Raw genomic sequence first — 20,071 nt, 5'->3', positions numbered from 1 at the left:
TGGGTTGAAAACCAGCCTAAGGGAGACTGGATGGATCAGTGAAAGATGGAGCAATGGAAAATAGCAGGGGACTTAATCCAATTGAAGTAATGTTATGATTAATGTGTCTAAGAAAGTAGAGGAGGTACTTTCATGGACAGGTGTAATTTCTGACATCATATTACTTAACTTGCTAAATACAGCCAGGAACATCTTCGCAATTTTGGCTTGTATTGGAGTGACACCTTAAAGTCTACATTTGAATCTTATGTTGCTCATTCCATAAATCTGCAATAAAGACCTTCCTCAATGCCTAAGTTGTGGTGAATAAAATAAAACCCAAAAGAATAAAACAAATGCATCAGAGATTATTAACAAGTTAATGCAGAAGTGTGCTATACCTAATAATAATTGCATACCTAATACAATTTTAGGAATGTGCACTTTTGTGGAGGTGTTGGGATAACTTGGTTTTTTCCATTGATTTTTTTCATGGAAATGAATGTGAAGTACACTGAATTTAATTTACTCTGGTGTTTAATAGAGGATTAAATTTAGCTAATCTTCCAATTCCTTTGGGTGCTCACAGTGCGTGTATGTGTTTACATTTTACATGACAGTTATAGTGACTGTATGGGACATATATATAGAACTTCCTTTTAAGTATAATGGTTAAGTGAGTAATAAGCTAAGATCTGTATGTCTGCAGTTTTGAAGTGCATAAGAATTTTGTAAATCATCTTTTATTGCAGTGCTGAGGTGATCTTTAGACTAAAGATCCTGAACAATTCCTTTGAAGATGTCTAATTGGAAAACCAATCAAGTTTAATAGCTGATCCTAAGTGTGTTTTTGAGAAAATGGAAAACCAATCAAAAGAACCTTTTTCGTTTGCTATCATAAGTTTAAGATACTGTTTAATTTGCTGTCTGTTAAAGACTCTACATCCTATAAATGATTTGTGTGTTTACCACATCCGGAAGTGAAGACAGGACCTTGTTAGGTCCTTACTGGTGTGTTTACAGAGTGCTGCAAATAATGTTTTCCACTCCAGTATATTTGAGAAGGAGATGGTGGTGGCAGGGGAAGATGGTAAGATCTGATTTTACAACAAGTCTTTCAGTTTTTTTTCCAGTATTTGAAGTGACAGTTCAAGGAATAAAAAAATTGAGTTCTTGGAAACCAGGACAATAAATAAACACATGTTTTTCAACCTTCTTAATGCATAGGTGAGCCTCATAAAGCTTGAAAAATCAAAGGTGTTTCTGGATGCTGAACTAACCTATTGATTCTTAAAAAGTTGTGTAAAATAACAATGTGTTTTATGAGAAAAAGATTACACTTGCAGTTGAAGTCTTTAGTTCTTTATACATACACAATTTGGAAGTTCTGACACTGCAGTTTTTATAGGAAATAACAGAAATTTTCATAATAAACACAATATCAGTCACATTTTTAAAGGTTCTCTCTTGCCAAAATGGCTGTGAAAAATTCTGAAATGTTGGAAGAATATTAATCTGCAATTTTAGATGACTCAGTGCTCCCTAATGATAATAATCAGAATTGTACTGATTTCAGCACTTAGTTAAAAAATGTGTGCAATTCTTTTTGGCATACACACCTTTCTTATAATATCTCAAAATATATCAAGTCTTCATCTGGAAACATGCAGAGAAAATAAAAAGCCTAAACTTTGCATCAGAAAGAAGAGAGTCTAAGTAGACTCTTTAATTTCAAGGAATAGAACAGACTCTTTCAGTTGGAAGGGATCTACAGTCATTGTCCAGTCACTTGCCTGCCCACTCAGGCTGGCCAAGTTCCAGCACATTGTTAAGGGCACTGTCCAAAATCGACCACTTCTCTAGAAGCTGTTGCAGTGCTTGACCACCCTTTCTTTAGAGAAATGCCTCCTAATGGCCAGGAAAGTTCTCCTGTGCAGCTGTGAACTGTTCCCTCATGTCCTGTCCCTGGATTACAGGGAGGAGAGTTTGGCACCTCCCCTATTCAGGAAGCTGCAGAGAGCAGTGGGGTCACCCTTCAGCCTCCCTTTCCCCAAACCAGACAAGCCCAAATTCCTCAGCCACAAGTTCCTTCCGGCCCTCCCACCAGCTTTGTTTTCCTCCTCAGGACACCTTCAAGGACCTTCCCTTTCTTCTCCACCTGCAGGCTCCAGGTGAGGCTGCCCCAAGGCTGAGCCCAGCAGGACCATCCCCTCTCTGGGCCGGCTGTGCCGTGCTCAGTGCCCTGGGATGGGGTTTGTTGGGATGGGGTTTGTCCTTGGGTCTGCCTGGGCACTGCTGACCCACCCTGAGCACAGCACCAGCGAGCCCCACGTCCCTCTGCAGCTGTCCAGCCACTCCTCTCCCACTGCATCCCTGTGCTTGGCATTACCCATCCCAGGTACTGAATCCAGCATCTGAACTTCTTAAATTTCACTGCATTAATGACTGCCCAATGCTCGAATCTCTCTAGATCCCTCAACAATACTTCTTTCCCTAAAGAGGATCCACAGGATCTCTCAGTTTGAATCATTAGCCAAGCTGCTAATGGTGCACCCAACTCTTGGTTGCCAGATGTTGCCCTGTTCAATACAGCCCTTTGCTGCTCTCCAGCAAGAGCACTGTGAATCTGCTCATCCCACAGCTGAGGAACTTGTTGGAAAAGGATGCTGTGAGGGATAATTTTGGCTGCTTTAGTCAAACTGGAACTGCATCCACTGCCTTCCCTTCATCCAGAATGCAAATGACCTTATGATAGCAGAATTGGTTGGTTAAACAGGACTTTCCTTTGTGAAACTGTGTTGACTGTGGGAGACGTTTTTTAACGATTCTTTCACCTTCCAGTAGCACTTATTATCTCCATAGTTTTTGTAGGAGCTGAGGTTACACGAATAATTCTCCAGTTCTGTTTCTTGCCTCATGCCTTTGTAAATGGGAATTACGCTGGCAAGCTTCCAGTCAGCAGTGACCTGCCCGGACTTCTAAGGCCTTCAGTAGGTGATTGAGAGGTCCTGCTGTAACAGCTGCTGGCCCATTCAGTACTCTGGGGTGAATCCCACCAGGGCCCACAGAGATGTGGGAACATTCAGTTTATAAGCTGGTCCCTCAGAATTAGAGTATTCACAGTTGTGGATCTCCCACTCAGAAGACTCAAAGGAAAAAATTGCTCTATATAGTGATTGCTGAAAGGTGCTTTTAAGGAAAGTTTCTGTATTCTAGACTTCTTGTAGACTGGTATAAACTCTGAATTGCAGTTCCTCAAAATGACAGTATTCTAATTGGTGTTGTTAGTAGTGAATCATAGGATCATAGAATATCCTGAATTAGAAAGGACCCACAGGGAACATCAAAGTCTAACTCCTGGCCTTACAGAGGACATCCCCAAGAATCACACAGCGTGCCTGAGAATATTGTCTTAAATATTTCTGGAACCCTTTCAGGCTTGGTAGCATGACCACTTCCCTGGGGAGCCTGATCCAGTGCCCAGCCACCCTCTGGGTGGAAAAACCTTTTGCTGATACCCAACCTAAACCTCTCCGAATGCAACTTGAGGCTCTTCGCTTGGGTCCTCTTGCTGGTGACCACAGAGAAGAGATCAGTGTCTGCCCCTTTGCTTCCACTTGTGAGGATGTTGAAGGCCACAATGAGGTCTCCCTCAGTCTCCTCCTGGCTAAACAGACCAAATAAGCTCAGCCACTCCTCACATGGCTTCCCCTCCAGGCTCTTCAACATCCTTATAGCCCTCCTGTGGACACTGTCTTACAGGTTAATACCTTTACAATATTGTGGCACCCAAAACTGCCCCCAGCACTCGAGGTGAGGTTGCCCCAGTGCAGAGCAGAGCGGGACAATCCCCTCCCGTCCTGGCTGTTGATGCTGTGCCTGATGCCCCCAGGACAGGGTTGGCCCTCCTGGCTGCCAGGACACTGCTGGCTCGTGTTCAACTCACCACTGACCAGGAGCCCCAGGTCCCTTTCTGTGACACAGCTTTCCATCCTCTCCTTCCCCAGTCTATCTACACATCCAGGGTTGCCCTGTCCCAGGTGCAGAATTTAAACTAAGAAGACAGTGGAGCACAGAAGTCACTGTGTCTTCCTGGAATCCCAGCTTAACCATGGCTCTTGGTTAATGGTTAACCATGGCTCATGGTGGATCATTTAAATACTTTGTCATCCTTCACATGAAAAAGAAATTAAAATCTGTCCAAGTCTTAACATTAAATACTGATATTTGAAGTGGTTAAAAAGGTCAGGTTGACAGATGCTTAGGTGGTAGATGTTGGATTTGGAAAGTTCAGGAGTATTGGGTTGTTGCTGTTCAGCCCCAGCCAGTAGTTCTGGGCGGGGGTACTATACAATCTCTTGCTCACTTCCTGCTCACCATGGATTGAGATAGGAACAGTTCATAGTTGAAAGAAAAGAAAGTATAATAATATGAATTATAGTTGTAATACTAATAAAAGTAATAGTAGTAGTGAAGGGATTAGGGGGAATAAATCTTTAAGAGGAGAAAGCAATGCACAACACAATAGCTTATCCCTGCTGACTAGTGTTCAGCCTGTTCTCCAGAAACAATACACAGCTCCTGGCCAACTTGCCCTATTTATACATGCATGCATGATGTTCTATGGCATGGACCCTTTGTCCAGTTTGGGTCAGCTCTCCTGGCCATGCTTCCATCCAGCTTCTTGTGCACCTGCTCACTGGCAGAACACAAGGAATTGAAAAGTCCTTGACTGGGAGTGAGCCCTGCTGCAGAGCAGCTAAACCATATGTGTGTTACCAGCATAATTCTCATCCTAAATCCAAAACACAGAACTGAACCAGCTACTAAGAAGAAAATTAATTCTACCCCAGCCTAAATCACAATGGGCATGCAGAACTTGATAATATTTACTGTTGTGACAGTATAATCAGTAAAGTTCCTTCAATTGACTAGATAAGAGGAATAGATTACTGTATTTATTAGTTCATAAATAGTAATTTTCATAAAACATACTTGAAATCTTGTTTCATATTTAATCAAAGACAGCAAAGGAGCTAAGTGCCCTTTAAACCTGTAAATAATGTATTAGAAGCATTCTTGTTCCTTTCAGTATTATTGCTGCGTAAAATTTCCTGCTACCCTACTAATTTAAAATGCTTTGTGTGCATTACCCAGTAATAATGTCATGATTTACTGAGGGAAGCATTAGATTATGTAAATAATAATGCAGGAAATTTCTCTGAACAGGACCTTTACAGTTTGTGCTTTCTGCTAGTGGTGGCATTAGGGCCTAGGGTTATAAACTTGCATGCAGTGCAAACCTCATTTGTTACTTATTGAGGTGACTGTACTGATCCATCTGTTTAGGAGCCTGAAATAAATGTGGAATTTGGTAGTACTAATCATCTTGTTGTGTGTGTGCATACCATGTACCTCACCTGAGCCACTGTGTGACTACTCAGTTTGAAATTAACACCCTAATATTGGCTTGTCTTTCCAATGTAAAATAATATTGGCCTTCTTGGTTCAGTGCTGGACAGAGGTATAATTATTATTTTAATCTCAAATTGGCTGGTTAAAATGCTGATGGAGTGATAGGGGCCTTGAGTAATGTTTGGACAGAGAAGTGTGCAAATGTGATAGTTTCATTTAATTAAGCTTGTATTTTGGTTTTGGTTTCTGTTAAAAAGGTGAAGAATCTTTCAAGTGTTGTGAGTTTCATCCTGGTGGTGTTCATACTGTATCTTGCTCTAACGAGACAGAACACTAATGGGAGATGCTTGGGTAGCTAGGAATGATTTGTTAACTTTGAATTGCCTTCAAGCAGCTTGAATATTACTGAGTGTGGTGAGCTGTCACAGATAAAGGCAATTTTAGAAGTGCAAGTTCAGAACAGACACACACCTGTGTGTCCAGGTTAAGATGCAATATTCTAGGCAGAATGGAAGTGAACTCTTGCAATTACTGCTGGTTTGGGATTCAAATGTAGTGCACCATGTTACAGCATATTCAAGTAACATAAAACAACAAAAGAAAGTTAATTGCTACAAATGGATGAGTTGGCTATTGAGAATTGATTGGGGGTGGAGTGTTCTTTTCACAGTTGCTAGTATTTCTAATTTCTTTTGTGTTCAATATCTGCCCCAGTTAACTCTTCTTCATCTAGATACTAGTTTGAAAAGTATGGAGACTTTCAGAGATGTTAGGGCTGTAATTCACACAGGCATGCCAGACCAAGCTTAAGGTACCACTAAACATAATTCAGTCTTGTGTTGGTGAAAACGAGATGGTGAAGAGAACAGTGGGTGGGACTTTGCTAGACTTGAGCAGTGAGATAATCAGTTTTACCACAGGATGAAGCTAAAAACTCAGAATGCTTGCTCTGTGTACTTTATGCCCATGTTCTCTTGAGTTCCATCACATCTTGACACCTGCATTCTTAGCAGAATAGACTTCACTGAATATGGTAGAGTTGTGTGGAGCTGATTCTCTTTTGGTCAAGGAGTGCTAGTGTTTAGTGCTGTAGTAAACATGCTGTTCTAGCTCTGTGTGCACAAGAAACCTCCATTACTGTTGTTTGTGAGAGGACTTTGATGGACTTCTTTTCAAATCAATGAGGTCCCACTCTCAAAGGAGATATGCCAACATTAGAAAGGCAATAAGGGGCTCTGGGTTTGTTAACTTGGGTTGTATACCAGTATTGCAATAGGCTGTAATAGGGATCCAGAGAAGGTGGTGAATGAGGGGGAAAGGTGCCTTGAGTCAAAGAAGCTTTTGTCATTTTTTGTCATTTTAAGGAGGGAAAGCCTGCCAACTAGTTGAAATTTACAGCAGGTGCTTGTCTATAGGAACTGAGCATTTTGGGAAGATTTTCTGTTAATGGTATAGCTGTATCCTTTGTAGCCTCAGAATGGGTTGATGGTTATAGGCTTAACTGTGGGGTGTTAAATTATGTATGAAATTTTGTATGCTACTGAAATACCACAGTGGTAGCTTAGAGCGTAGTTACTTTACTGGTGCTAGAAAAGCAAAGTAGTAACTTTAGGCAGGAAATACAGAATGTTTTAACAATTTAGTACAATTTTCCATACTAGTGAACTTTCCTTCCTTTTATGGAGAACTTGTCAATTTTAGTGTTTTTTCTATTTAGCATCTTCATTAATGGTCCAGATGTTAGGGCAGAGTGTACTCTCAGCAAGCTTGCTCATGACAGAAAATGATGAGGAGTGACTTACATGCCAGAGGGTTACAGTGACATCCAGAGGGACTTCAAAAATCTGGATAAAAGGGCTGCCAAGAATCTTGGGAAGTTCAACAAGGGGAAGTGCAAAGCGCAGTATGAAAGAACAACTCCATGAACTAGTACATACCATGGGCCACCCAGCTGGAAAGGAAGAGGACCTGGAGGTCCTGGTGGCACCAGACTTGAATGTGAACCAGCAGTGGGTCCTTGCAGCAAAGAAAGAGAATGGCATCTAGGATGCATTAGAATAAAGTATTACCAGGTGGATGAGAGAGGTGATCATTCCCCTCTTACACAGTATTAATGAGGCCACACCTGGAACCCTGTGTCTGTTTTTGGGCTTCAGTACAGGAGAGATATGGATGTACTGGAGAGAGCCCAAGAGGCCCTCCAAAGCTGCTGAGGAGTCTGCAGCGTTTCTCTAATGAGAAAAGTCTGGGAGAGCTGTGACTATTCAGCCTGGAGGAGGGTAAGGGGGAATCTTAATAAGTATAAATACCTGAAGAAAGGCTGCAGAGAGGACAGAGTCAGGCTTCTTCTCAGTGGTGCCCAGTGCCAGGACCAGAGGTAATGGGCATAAACTGGAGCACAGGAGGATCTCTCTGAATATGAAAAAGCACCTTTTGAACACAAGAATGACTGAGTCCTTGTGCGCGTGGCCTAGGTAAGTTGTGGTGTCTCCATCCTTAGAGAGGCTCAGAAGCTGTCTGGATATAGTTCTGGGTGTTTCACTATAGGTGACGCTGCCTAAGTGGGATTGGATCCCTAATAACCTGCAGAGGTTCTTTCCAATCTCTGCCATTCTGTGATTTTGACAGGGATGATGCTAATAGTTGCTCCTTTTTAAGCAGATGTAACCTCTGAAGCTCAGTCCTTTTTGTTTTGCATGTTATCATTCAAGGCTGTTGAATAGACCTGAAAAAAAATGAACTTTTTAAATAAAGCAGTATGGACAGTGGGCTGTCTTGTTTGTAGCCAAGACAAGAGAGTTTTATACAGAAGATATATTACAGCACTGTTACAGGCACCTGCAGTATATACAAGGAACATGGCAGAATTTTATTAGATTTAAATCAGATTGTAAAACTAAATGTAGAGATTATCAAAGAAAGGATGTTTTGAAAACATGAAGCTGTTAATCTTTGAGGTGACTTATTGATAAGTATATGGTTTAGCTATCTGGTGGCAATCAATAATTTGTAATGGCATGGTGCAGACAAGTTTTTAGAACAAGGAAGGGTAAGGGAAAACTCAAAATGGCTACAAAACTGACTTTTTGAGGCTTCATGTAGTTAAATTATATAATGTATTGCTGCTGAAATTTAGCAGAATTCATGAGGGTATAGCACATTTGCATACCTTCAGGTCTCTCTGGATTCCTAATAAAATTGCATTAGACTAGGAAAAAAGTAATTTTCCTTAAAGTTCTAAGAAGAGATTAAATATTCAACATTTTATGCCTGTAGTGAGTAACAGGCTCCAGAAATACAGGCGCAGTCACTCCTAAAGTACAACATACTGTAGTGTGATATTTCATTTCACCATTTTATGCTGTTTATTTTCAAGTTTGTTTAGGAGATTAAAGCTCACTTTTTTTTTGTTTTTTTTTCTGGTTAATTCTAATTTTGGTTTTGTTTTGCTCTGTCCATGTTCCATTAGCACATCTGAAATTTCGTCTGAGCAGTTATTCAGGAGTGCCTCTTTCTAGGTTAGGGTCTGAAGCAGGAGCAGATTGCTCTAACAGTTTTTACAGAACCAGAACATACTTGTTTCAATCATCATGTTCCTGAAAGAACTGCAGAACTGTGTTTTTGCTATTCTGCTATTAATAGACTAATCTGTAAAACTTCAAGAAACCTGGCACTTAGATTTCACCAAATATGGTTCCTTAATGCTAAAATGTTCCAATGTTCTTAAAAGGTACAAATCAAAAAATACATCCTAATTAGTGGAAGGTTTTATTCAAGCTACTCATATTTTAAAAAACTATTTTAGAACTTATCTTAAATACTGTGCATGGAAATCACTTATTTAAATTTAAAAAACCAAACCCCTGGAAGAAATATGTTTTAAAAGTTGTAATTTCTGAGGAATACTGTATCTTGGATAGAGACATAATTGGTTTTAGGCCAGATCCTAACTGTCTGTTAAAACAGCACTTGTCTGAAAACTGAAACTGAAAAATCAGAGATGTTCTCTACCTCTTGGAGGAGAATTTTCAGTGTTCAGCAAGATAAACAGAGCTGAAATAGGAGCAGCATTTGTGTGCATGTGTTGCTTGTTAATACAGCAGCATGCTGTTATGTGTACGTGAGTAACAATTAATTTCTTTTTATTCAAATAAATGATTCAAGTGTGATGAAAAGCAGGGCTTATAGGGAACATTTTCTGTGCTTCCTCTATACATACCCTTTATGTGTTACATATCTGACTTGGAAGTAGGCTGCCTTTTCTTGAAAATGTTTTATTCCTCTGACAGTAACTGCCACATGACGTTTCCCCCTCTCTCAGCCCCTAAATTATCAGGCTAGCCCAGAGATCTGAGGCTTTGAGAGGAGGACACATCAGGAGATAGGTAAAGATTTCCAAAAGAGGCTCTTACCCTGATGTATGTTGTCCAACTCTCTTTTTTTTTTGTGATGTCCAAGGGAAAGAACAGGGCAAAGAGAACAAACAGGAAATGTCAGGGGTTTATTTAGGCTTTGGACAGGGAGAACTTATTGGTTTTCTGCCAACTCTGTCAGGGCAGGAAGGAGGGGTCCAGGGTTATCTGATCAGGGTCACAGGGGTCCCGGGCAATGGGGAAAAGGCATGTCCTGAGCACGATGTAACAGCCACAGATGGATTATCACATTTCTTAATGCATGACTTACTCAGCAAATGCCTTAATGGGGAAAATAAAGTATCTTACAATTGTCATTCATTTGGCAAAATAGATATCATTATATCAAAATGTTGTATTATATTTATATTGCTAACATAAAAAACCACATAAAATTTTCTCCTTCCCATTTTATTTTAAATAAAATGTCTCCACAGTTTCTTCTAGAAAAGGGCAGTAGCTGGAAATTAAAAAAGACAAGACATAAGTGTATTGCAGAAAAGAATTCAGTATTTGTTTCAGAATTGCTCGTCATACTGTGCCATTCTTTGGAAATCCAGTTCTTCTTTCAGTTTGGCTGTTAGGAAGTAACTAACAAAGGCTCTCCTGTATTCCATCTAGCAAGTTCTTTCTAAGCTTTTTTGGGGAATAATGCTGCTTATTTGCAAACCTACCTTATATGGCCATTTAAGTGAGACAAACACGTGGTTGTGGAGCTGAAGAATATTGTTTTGCTAAGTGGACAGCTGTACCTCATCAATTGCTGTTGACCAGCAATTTCTGCTCTCTACAACATCTGACTGTTTAAGTGTGCTGCCACCTTTTTCCCCCTTTTTCCCCCTTTTCCCCCTTTTCCCCCTTTTTCCCCCTTTTCCCCCTTTTCCCCCTTTTCCCCCCTTTTCCCCCTTTCCCCCCTTTTCCCCCTTTTCCCCCCTTTTCCCCCCTTTTCCCCCTTTTCCCCCTTTTCCCCCTTTCCCCCTTTTCCTCCCCTTTTCCTCCCCTTTTTCCCCCTTTTTCCCCCTTTTTCTCCCCTTTTTCCCCCTTTTTCCCCCTTTTTCCCCCTTTTTCCCCCCTTTTTCCCCCTTTTTCCCTTTTTCCCCTTTTTTCCCCCTTTTTTCCCCTTTTTTCCCCCTTTTTCCTCCTTTTCCCCCTTTCCCCCCTTTCCCCCCTTTCCCCCCTTTATTCCCCCTTTTTCCCCTTTTTCCCCCGTTTTCCCCCGTTTTCCCCCGTTTTCCGCCCTTTTCCCCCCTTTTCCCCCTTTTCCCCCTTTTCCCCCCTTTCCCCCCCTTTCCCCCCTTTTCCCCATTTTTCCCCCTTTCCCCCCCTTTCCCCCTTTTTCCCTTTTTTCCCCCCTTTCCCCCCTTTCCCCTCCTTTTCCCCTCCTTTTCCCCCCTTTCCCCCCTTTCCCCCCTTTCCCCCCTTTCCCCCCTTTCCCCCCTTTCCCCCTTTCCCCCCTTCCCCCCTTTCCCCCTTTTTTCCCCCTTTTTTCCCCCTTTTTTCCCCCTTTTTCCCCTTTTTTCCCCCTTTTTTCCCCTTTTTCCCCTTTTTTCCCCTTTTTTCCCCCTTTTTTCCCTTTATTCCCCCTTTATTCCCCCTTTATTCCCCCTTTATTCCCCCTTTTTTCCCTTTATTCCCCCTTTATTCCCCCTTTTTTCCCTTTATTCCCCCTTTTTTCCCTTTATTCCCCCTTTATTCTCTTTTCCCCCCTTTTTCCCCTTTTTTCCCTTTCCCTTCCTTTTCTTTCCCACTTTTTTGCTTTGGAAGTCGGTATTTATGGTTTTGTATCAAAAACATTGCTACAGTGTTCTTGCTGCAGGTCTTTAGGCTGTTCACTAAAGGTTATTGATTGCTACTTGAATATTCTGCTTTTTGACAAGAGAAATAGAAGTTATCTTATATAACAGAATTATGAAAATAATCTAGTTATTTTAGTAGGAAATAGAGAGTATTGTACGCCAACACCTTCTGTTTTGAGAGCTTGTTCTCAGGGTGTAGACGTTTCGTTGCTGATGTTTTAATACAAGTTGGCCAAAGGGTAGAGGTTTCCAGGCTAAGTATCTACCTAGAATTACGCCGGGTTTTGTAAATCTGTGCTGTAGCTTATTTGATTTTGTGCTGTAGAATTCCGCAGGGAGATCTTCGCAATTATTTGGTGCCTCACTGATCACAATGGAGAGTTTGCAAACAAAACAGTATTTTAAAGTACTTTTCTTATTTCAGAATGACCGTTCTGGGTTTACACAATGGGGTCCAATGTCGATACCATGCAAACAGCCAGTGTATTACTCTTATATCCCACTTAAAAAGTATCAGGGCAAAATGTGCACCTGCTGTGGGGAAAGATACTTGCATTTGATGAAAGGAGCTTGTGCACAAGACAGCAATGTGGATAAGGCCAGTTTTTGCTTTGGCCTTTGCTCTGGGGTGAATTATGCAAGATTGAGAGACAGAATGGCCCCTCACCACCACCCCTAGAAAATCAGATTATCATGGAATACTGTGGAGAAACATACATCGTCACAGCTCACTGCAATCAGTCTTATCTAGCAGTTTTAATATCATAGTGGTATTTTAAAAGTTGTGCTGACACTAATGCAACAGAAAGATTGGTACTGACACATTGTTAGTGTCAGTAGAAATTATAATAGATGTTATTCAAATAAGTGAGTCAAAGGTGTTTTACAAAAAATACTTGTACACAGTAGTACAATATTCCTAGTAAAGAATTAACCTCTCATTTTCTTGGAGTTATTCAGTTAGAATGTGAAAAATGAGGACAAGTTAAGTATACACAGTGGTATAAAACTACTGAATAGAGGTTACCTTGTTTGGGAAGAGGAAATAAAGAGGATGAGGAAGTATTGTAGATGTGGAAGTTTAAAAACAGGTAAGGAGGGTCAAAACACTTTAGGTAAGGTCCTGCAAATGACATTCTGTAGTTGATTGAAATACATGCCTGCAGAATCTGGAGCAGAGCAATTGCGTATGCCTTGCAAACTGACTCTGGATGGGATAGTGAAATGTAGTGACAGACACCTGAACAGGAAGATGAGCATGGAACAGTGTATTGTTCCAAGAAAACAGAAATTAAGTCAGCTTTGTAGGGAAGCATTAGTTCTATTACAATCAGAAAGACCTAAAGAAATAGGTCTGTTAGTAAAATACATTGTTTTTGAATGAAAATTTCTTGTGGAAGATGTGGTATAATAGTAGTACAGCAGAATACAATTGGAAGCTACTCACAGCTTCCTAAATTAAAGAATGATTTATTCTGAAAGTGAATTTAAACACTCCACAAGAATTGTTATATAAAGTTGCATTGAATTGAGTGGTTAGAAGATCTGCCTTTGTAGGTGTTGGTCTAGAGCTCATTTGCTTTTGAAACTGGAGCTTTCATAGTCTAAGGGAAAAATTCTTGACAGGATGCTCAAACATCATGTGCTGGTTTTGGTTGGGGTGGAGTTAATTTTCTTCTTAGTAGTTGATATTAGGCTGTGTTTTGGATTTGTGCTGAAAACAGTGTTGATAATACAGGGTTATGTTCATTATTGCTGAGCAGTGTCCACAGAGAGTCAAGGCCTTTTCTGCTCCTCACCCCATCCACCAGTGAGGGTCATGGTGGTGCACAAGAAGTTGGAAAGGGACATAACCAAGACAGCTGACCCCAACTGACCAAAGGGACGTTTCATACTACCTAGCATCAGTCTCAATGATAAAACTGGAGGGAGAGGGAGGGAGGAAGGAGATGATGTTCAGAGTGATGGTATTTGTCTTCCCAAGTAACTGTTTTTCTGTGGTGGAACCTGGCTTTCCTGAGATGGCTGAACACCTTCCTCTTTTCTGGGTATAATGCCACACCCCAGTGTTTTGTGTGGGGCCCAGAGCTGAACACAGGATTCAAGTTGTGGCCTCACTGGTGCCTGAGTACAGAAGAAAAATCACTGCCCTGGTCCTGCTGGCCACACCATTGCTGATACAGGCCAGGATTCCATTGGTCTTCTTAGCCACCTGGGCACACACTGGCAAACTAATGTTTCCATGCTCATGTTCAGCTGCTGTTGACCAGTACCCCCAGGTCCTTTCCCAATTGGCAGCTTTCCAACCATTCTTCCCCAAGTCTGTAATGTAGCCTGGGGTTGTTGTGATCTAAGGACTGGACCCGGCACATGGCCTTGTTGTGCCTCATATGATTAGTTTTGGCCCATTAATCCATGCTATCTGAACCCTTGTTTTGTTTTGCTTGTGTGTGTGGCCTTTGTCTTTCATATTAAACTGTCTGTCTCAACCCACATGCTTTTTCACTTTTACTCTTCCAGTTCTCTCCCTGCGTCCACTGTGGGGGAATGAGCTAGTGGCTGTGTGGGGCTGAGTTGCCAGCTGGGGTTAAACCATGACACACTGGAACAGGTTGTCTAGAGCAGCCTTGCAGTCTCCATTCTTGGAGGTGATCAGCCTATGACCAGATAAGGCCCTGAGAAACTTCCAGTTTTGAAATAAGCTGTGTTTTGAGCATGGGATAAGGACAGGTGACTTCCAAATCCTTGTTTAAACCTAAATTATTCTGTGAGTTTTAAACTCCTGCAGGTTAGTAAAGCAAACTGAATCAAGTGTATTTGGAAGAGAGCTTGGACTCAAAAATGCTAATAAGGGATATTAGAATTTATTTTGGAGAAGAAAAGAACTGATGTACAAAGAGAAGTGGCTGCATCAGTGAGTTAGCTTCTTTCTCTGCAGTGGTTGATACCTACTGAAGTATTCTTAACTCATAGAACATACAGAGTAAATTGTATAAGGTCAGCTTTTCCCCGTGGTGTTGAGGGATGTGGTGAAGAGTATGCATGTGGTTTTGATGATGTGCCTAGATCTTTTGGAGACTTATTTATCAAGACTAAGAAGAAATACTTGATGTGGTGCAGTATGAAAAATTATTACTTAAGGTAGGGATTAGTAAAAGAATTGTAGAGAAGGAGCTGGTAGAAGTTATTAGTATCAAATAGCAGTAATTGCAGCAGTAATTGCAGTGGAGTTCACTAGGGATAGGTTGTTACTTTAGTATTTTTACTCGTGTGGCATATTGTGCTATTTGATGTGAGGAAAATAGAGTCAGTACACAGGTAACTCCACAAAAATCTGCTCTGAGGAAGCTAGACTGCTGGGAAAGAAAGCAGTTGTCTGGAGTAGAGTGGGTGGCACAGCTGAAACTTAATATGAAATGATGCATGAGGTTCTTGCCATGTGTAGTCAAAAGAAAACCGATAATATTAAGATAGGTGCACAGATGAAGGAAGAGCAGAATACGGAGTTTGGCAAAATAATCTAGGAGGAGCTAAATTCATCTCAGCAAACATGATAAGGCACTAATCACCAAACCAGGATAAGAACACTTGCCAGTTAGTTAAAGAAGTTGGCGCAGGGATATTTTTAGTAAACTAATTACATTAAAACATAAGTCTGCTCATCTTAATATTAAAGGTTTTCAGTAAGACCATAGAAGATAATAATGTCACAAATTTAGAGGAGATGTCACCATTAATTTCTGTTACATAATGTAACACAACTTTTAGAAAGGAAGAAGTCAGTTCTAGAATATTTTTCTTGCAGTCTTGCAAACTCAATCACTAGCTCTGCATGATGTTGCAGAAGCAAGGTGAACATGTTTGCTAAAATAAACATGGTCATAGGACCTGTATTAGCCTTAGAAATCTTAATTACTTAGGCTGTTAATTTTATGCCATGATAAGGAATTTTGCTGCTTGGTTGTGCAAGAAATGAAGTTGTCTGTACCATAATCTTGTTAATAGTTCTGCTGGTAATCTTTTCACAGTTTTAAATACTGAATTCTTTTGTAATTTTTTCACAATTTTAAATACTGAAGACTATCAGATATCTTTAATCATACATATTCTGAGAACAAAAGCATTTTCTTTGCTTAACTGACTGGTACTGTTACTATGTAGTGTGTTGTGAGCACTGTATCTTATTTTTTAACAGTAACAGTTTCATGAAATGGGGAAAAGCCATGCTAGGGCTTCTGCACAAGTCTTTTTTCCCTTTTTTGCTCCATTGCCATGTACATATATATATATAAAATTAATATGGGTTCTGACCCTCAGCAGACCTATTTTGTAAGCTGTTGTTTTTTTAACATTTCTGCCACACTAGAATATCACCCCAACAGGAAACCCTCACATTGTTTTCTGCTAGATTAATGAGTTACATCAGTGCACTGAATGCTTTGACAAGTAGCAGAATTAGCATCAGGGATGGAATAAGATCTGGCTTAGCCAGGATTGATGTTTGGGAGAAGGGAAGCCGAAGAGTGGGAAAAGTGTGAAGCAAGTTTTACCTTGTTGGCAGTATTAGACTGTTGATGTGTTCAACTATCATCAGTTAAGCAGTCTGCTGTCTGTTTACTCAGTTTAATGTGATTTTAGTAGATATATATGGCCATGATAACTACCTCAGATTTTGTGACTATTTTACACTTCTGTACTGTTAGTTATGTAGATAATGACTCCTAATTTTATAGACTGTCATTCACTTCTACCACCATAAAAGAGTCTTCCTGAATTTTGTGATGGAGTCCAGTTTGTCATGTTAAGTAAACAGAATTTTCCTGTGAACATCAGGGAGGAGGAATTGCAAGCAGCAATGTGAGGTTCATCAAAGTGGTTTAGGTATTTTCATTTTGTTCTTAGGCTAATAATTGAAAATAACATAAAACATTATTGTATGTACAACTCACACTGAAGTAAAATTTGATAGAATGCAAGTAGTCTTTTAAGCAGTGAGGGACATGTGATGGGAAGATGGTGGAATCCAGGCATATAAGTCTATCAGTAGTAAAATTTTCTCTGTTTCTGCTGTGAGAATGGTTTAGGGTTGGGGGAGGGAGCTGCATGTCGGTGGTTTTTTAATTTATTGAAGTAAGTGGGTTCTACTGTAATTGAAGTTACAAAATCAGGTTTTCTAAAAACAAGTAAGAAAAAATTACTGAACACAACGGAGTTGTGGAAGTGTCTTATGTGAAATTAAAAGTATATATTTATAGCTATTATTGAACAGCAGTGTAGGAAATGTACAAAAATAATCAGAATTATCACTGAATCCCCACTTGATGTCATTGTTCCAGATTAGTGATATTTTACCTGTTTCACTTTGTTTAAAAATCAAAATAACTATTCCAAGCTTCTAATCATAATCCACAGTTATACATCATCATAGGACAATATCATGCAGTTACAGGACAATAATTCTAGTTTCTGTTCAAGTAATTAAACCTTTGAAGCAATCAATTTTTATTTATGCTGTTCGTATTTGTGGATTTTTAGTAAATTGCCACGTATTAGCATCCTACCTGCAAATTTTATAGAGGCAGATTAGTCTCAGCATGTGCCTGGAAGATTGCCAGAACTCTGGTAGTGGTTTTCTTGCTTGTTGTAATTGTCTGCACTTTTGATGCTTTTGGTTTGTCAGTGGACTTCTGCTTGAGCAAGTGCGGTCAGCTTCTAAAATTCTGACCATCCGTTGGAGAAGTCCTCTATCAGATATGTGTGTTTAAATAATTACAACAGTTCCGAGCTGATTTTCATGGCCATCTTAAAAATGTAATTGCTTGAATATGGTGAAATGAAAACTTCATGCTAGTACAGGTCAGTAAATAAGCTCTCACACAAAAGTAGCATTTTTCTTAATTTGACAGTTGTGTCACTTTACTGAAGACCGACTAAAGCATTTAAAACTTGCCAGTCTGGGAAAGTTAACAGTTTGGGACTGCTGCATTATTTTGAATTAAAGACTTGTGTTCCACTGCTTAGAGGAAACTCAACACAAACACTCCCCATTATGAAGTATATAATCATCTGCATGAAATATCAGGAACTGTGGAGATAGAACACGGAGTAATGCATACAAATTGAAAGAAGGGACATTTAGGTTAAGTGTTGGGAAGACATTCCTTACTCTGAAAATGGCAAGACAGCTGGAACAGGTTGCCCAGGGAGGTTCTGGGTGTCCCAACCCTGGCAGCATTGGCCTTGAGCGATCTGGTTGAGTAGGTGTTGGCGTGGAGGTCTGGACTGATGGTCTTTAATGTCCCTTCCTGTGCATTAACATTCTGTGATTGTGTTCTGTGTGAGTATCCACAGAAATTTAAGAATGATGCAGCCTTTTTCATGGGGATGGAAGATGGTTAATAAAAGCCATTAAATAAGAGTATGCACAGATAGAAGGCTGCTACAGATCTGTCTGTAGAGCAGGCAAAGTATTAATCAAATCTGGGATTTTGAAATGTGTAGGCATTATCTTTGTACGTTGGATTAATTACTTACTGTGTTCTGCCAATACAGCCAGCAGCCAGCTTCGGGTGTAGCCTACTCCCATCCAACCACAGTTGCCAGCTACACAGTCCACCAGGCCCCGGTGGCGGCGCACACGGTCACTGCAGCCTATGCCCCGGCTGCAGCCACAGTGGCGGTGGCCAGGCCTGCCCCGGTGGCTGTGGCAGCTGCTGCCACAGCTGCCGCCTACAGCGGGTATCCCACAGCACACACAGCTACAGACTACGGCTACACACAGCGGCAACAAGAAGCTCCACCACCACCACCTCCTGTCACCACGCAGAATTACCAGGTAGGATCCTGCTGTGTGGTTTTTAAAAGGTGCTTTGAGGGGAGGAAGCCTGTTTAGAAAAGCAAATGTGATTTTGTGCAACTGCTGCTGTAAACAAATGCAGTGTCTTCCATTAGCTTAGACCTTGGCTTGGTGTGCAGTAAACTGGGCCATTTTACTCAAAAGACTGTTCCAGTAAAAATTTTCAGTAGAGGTAGAAATAGTTCCTTTGTCAGATTTCTGGGTGCTGCTGGAGTCAAGTACCAAGCCTGTGAGGACAGAAGATTGCCCTAGGAGGTAAACTACCCTGTAGGTAGTTTTTGGATATCCTCTTCTGAGATCCCTGCCTAGCTGTTTGTGGATACAGGCTCTTGCAAAAGGGCTTTTGCTCTCTTTCATCTTGAAATAATGTGTTTCTTGCAATTTTAATTCTGAACTTATCAGCGCATTATCTAGATTCTAATTAGCATTTTGGTTTGTTTGAAAGGACTATATTATTGCTTCATGGTCTCAATTATTTTGTATAGTTTCTGTAATTCGTTATATATTATGAGGTCATTTATCTGATACATTTGAAAAAAAAGAGAGTCCCCTAAACTAAATAAAATAATTCCTGTTTACACAGGTTGGACAAAAAAAGATTTTGTTGTTGTATTTCTTGGAATTAAAAAGAATTTTAATACATTAGTGTATTTCAGCTCTAGCAGTTCATACCTAGTTCCCCCTCAGTTGATCAACTCTTTGTGCTTTACCATAAACATGGTGAGGATGAGAGAATGTATGTACATGCATGTAATGGCTTCCAGGTCATCCTCTTCTAAGCTTATTAGAGATCTACTGAGTTGAAAAGGTATCAAAAGAGCTACTTGCATTGCCTTTGAAGACTAGTTACGGTTCACGAATGAACTAGTTGACACACCAAAAAGTAAAGAAAGCTTTGAAAGTACCAGTTTCATACTCTGAAAAATATAACCAAGAAAAATGTTAATAATGAGATTTTTAAAGCCACTACAGGCTCATGTTTCTACCCCTGAGAATTTATTTGGACTTGTAGAAATTCATGTTTTGTAGAGATTTCTGTGGATTTTTTCTTAATATTTTACAGAAAGAGAATCTGATACAGTCATTAAAAACTATTGAGAGTAGATGCTTTTCAAAAATAATTTGGTAGAGAAAGGGTTTAATAACATGAGGATAATTCCAGTATTGAATCTGCAAAAGGCAGTTAGGGCTGTTTCAGGCCTGAAGTATCTATGAAAGTAAATTTAATTTCTCTAATGCATATACTGTATGTGTAGATGGGGAGTTTTTATTCTACTTGAGTAGGCCAGAAGACAACATTGTTAATTTTACTCTGCTAATCATTTTTATTGCTCTAGCGATGTACCTACAGCTGATTTCTCTGTTTTGAATCCTTAGGATTCCTACTCTTACGTTCGATCCACCGCCCCAGCTGTGGCATACGACAGCAAACAATATTATCAGCAGCCAACCGCGACGGCGGCGGCCGTGGCTGCTGCTGCCCAGCCACAGCCCTCAGTGGCTGAGTCCTACTACCAGACAGGTGGGTGGCATGATTCAAGCTGCTCTCGTTACTCACAGTCTTGTCGACTACTTTAAGCCTTAAAAATAGTTGTTTAACTGCTTCATGTTAT

At 40.4% G+C, this 20,071-nt stretch overlaps 1 protein-coding gene and 1 non-coding gene across 4 annotated transcripts in view; both read left to right on the top strand.

Moving 5' to 3' along the window:
- ZFR (zinc finger RNA binding protein) overlaps positions 1 to 20,071 on the top strand; it is a 47,785-nt gene that overhangs the window by 845 nt on the left and 26,869 nt on the right. For all 3 annotated transcript variants that reach the window (XM_030259083.4, XM_030259082.4, XM_041711461.2), the window contains exons 3-4: positions 18,155 to 18,437; positions 19,836 to 19,980. In XM_030259083.4, coding sequence (XP_030114943.1) covers positions 18,155 to 18,437; positions 19,836 to 19,980 — 428 coding nt within the window. The remainder of the gene's footprint in view (positions 1 to 18,154; positions 18,438 to 19,835; positions 19,981 to 20,071) is intronic.
- Positions 15,410 to 15,548, top strand: LOC115491298 (small nucleolar RNA SNORA66). The gene has a single exon (XR_003957261.1). It is a non-coding gene; the product is annotated as a small nucleolar RNA SNORA66 (small nucleolar RNA).

The sequence above is a fragment of the Taeniopygia guttata genome, chromosome Z, assembly GCF_048771995.1.
Source record: "Taeniopygia guttata chromosome Z, bTaeGut7.mat, whole genome shotgun sequence".
In the NCBI taxonomy this organism is placed as follows: domain Eukaryota; kingdom Metazoa; phylum Chordata; class Aves; order Passeriformes; family Estrildidae; genus Taeniopygia; species Taeniopygia guttata.
Note: the sequence above shows the minus strand (reverse complement) of the source record. Positions and strands in the feature narration are given on the sequence as shown.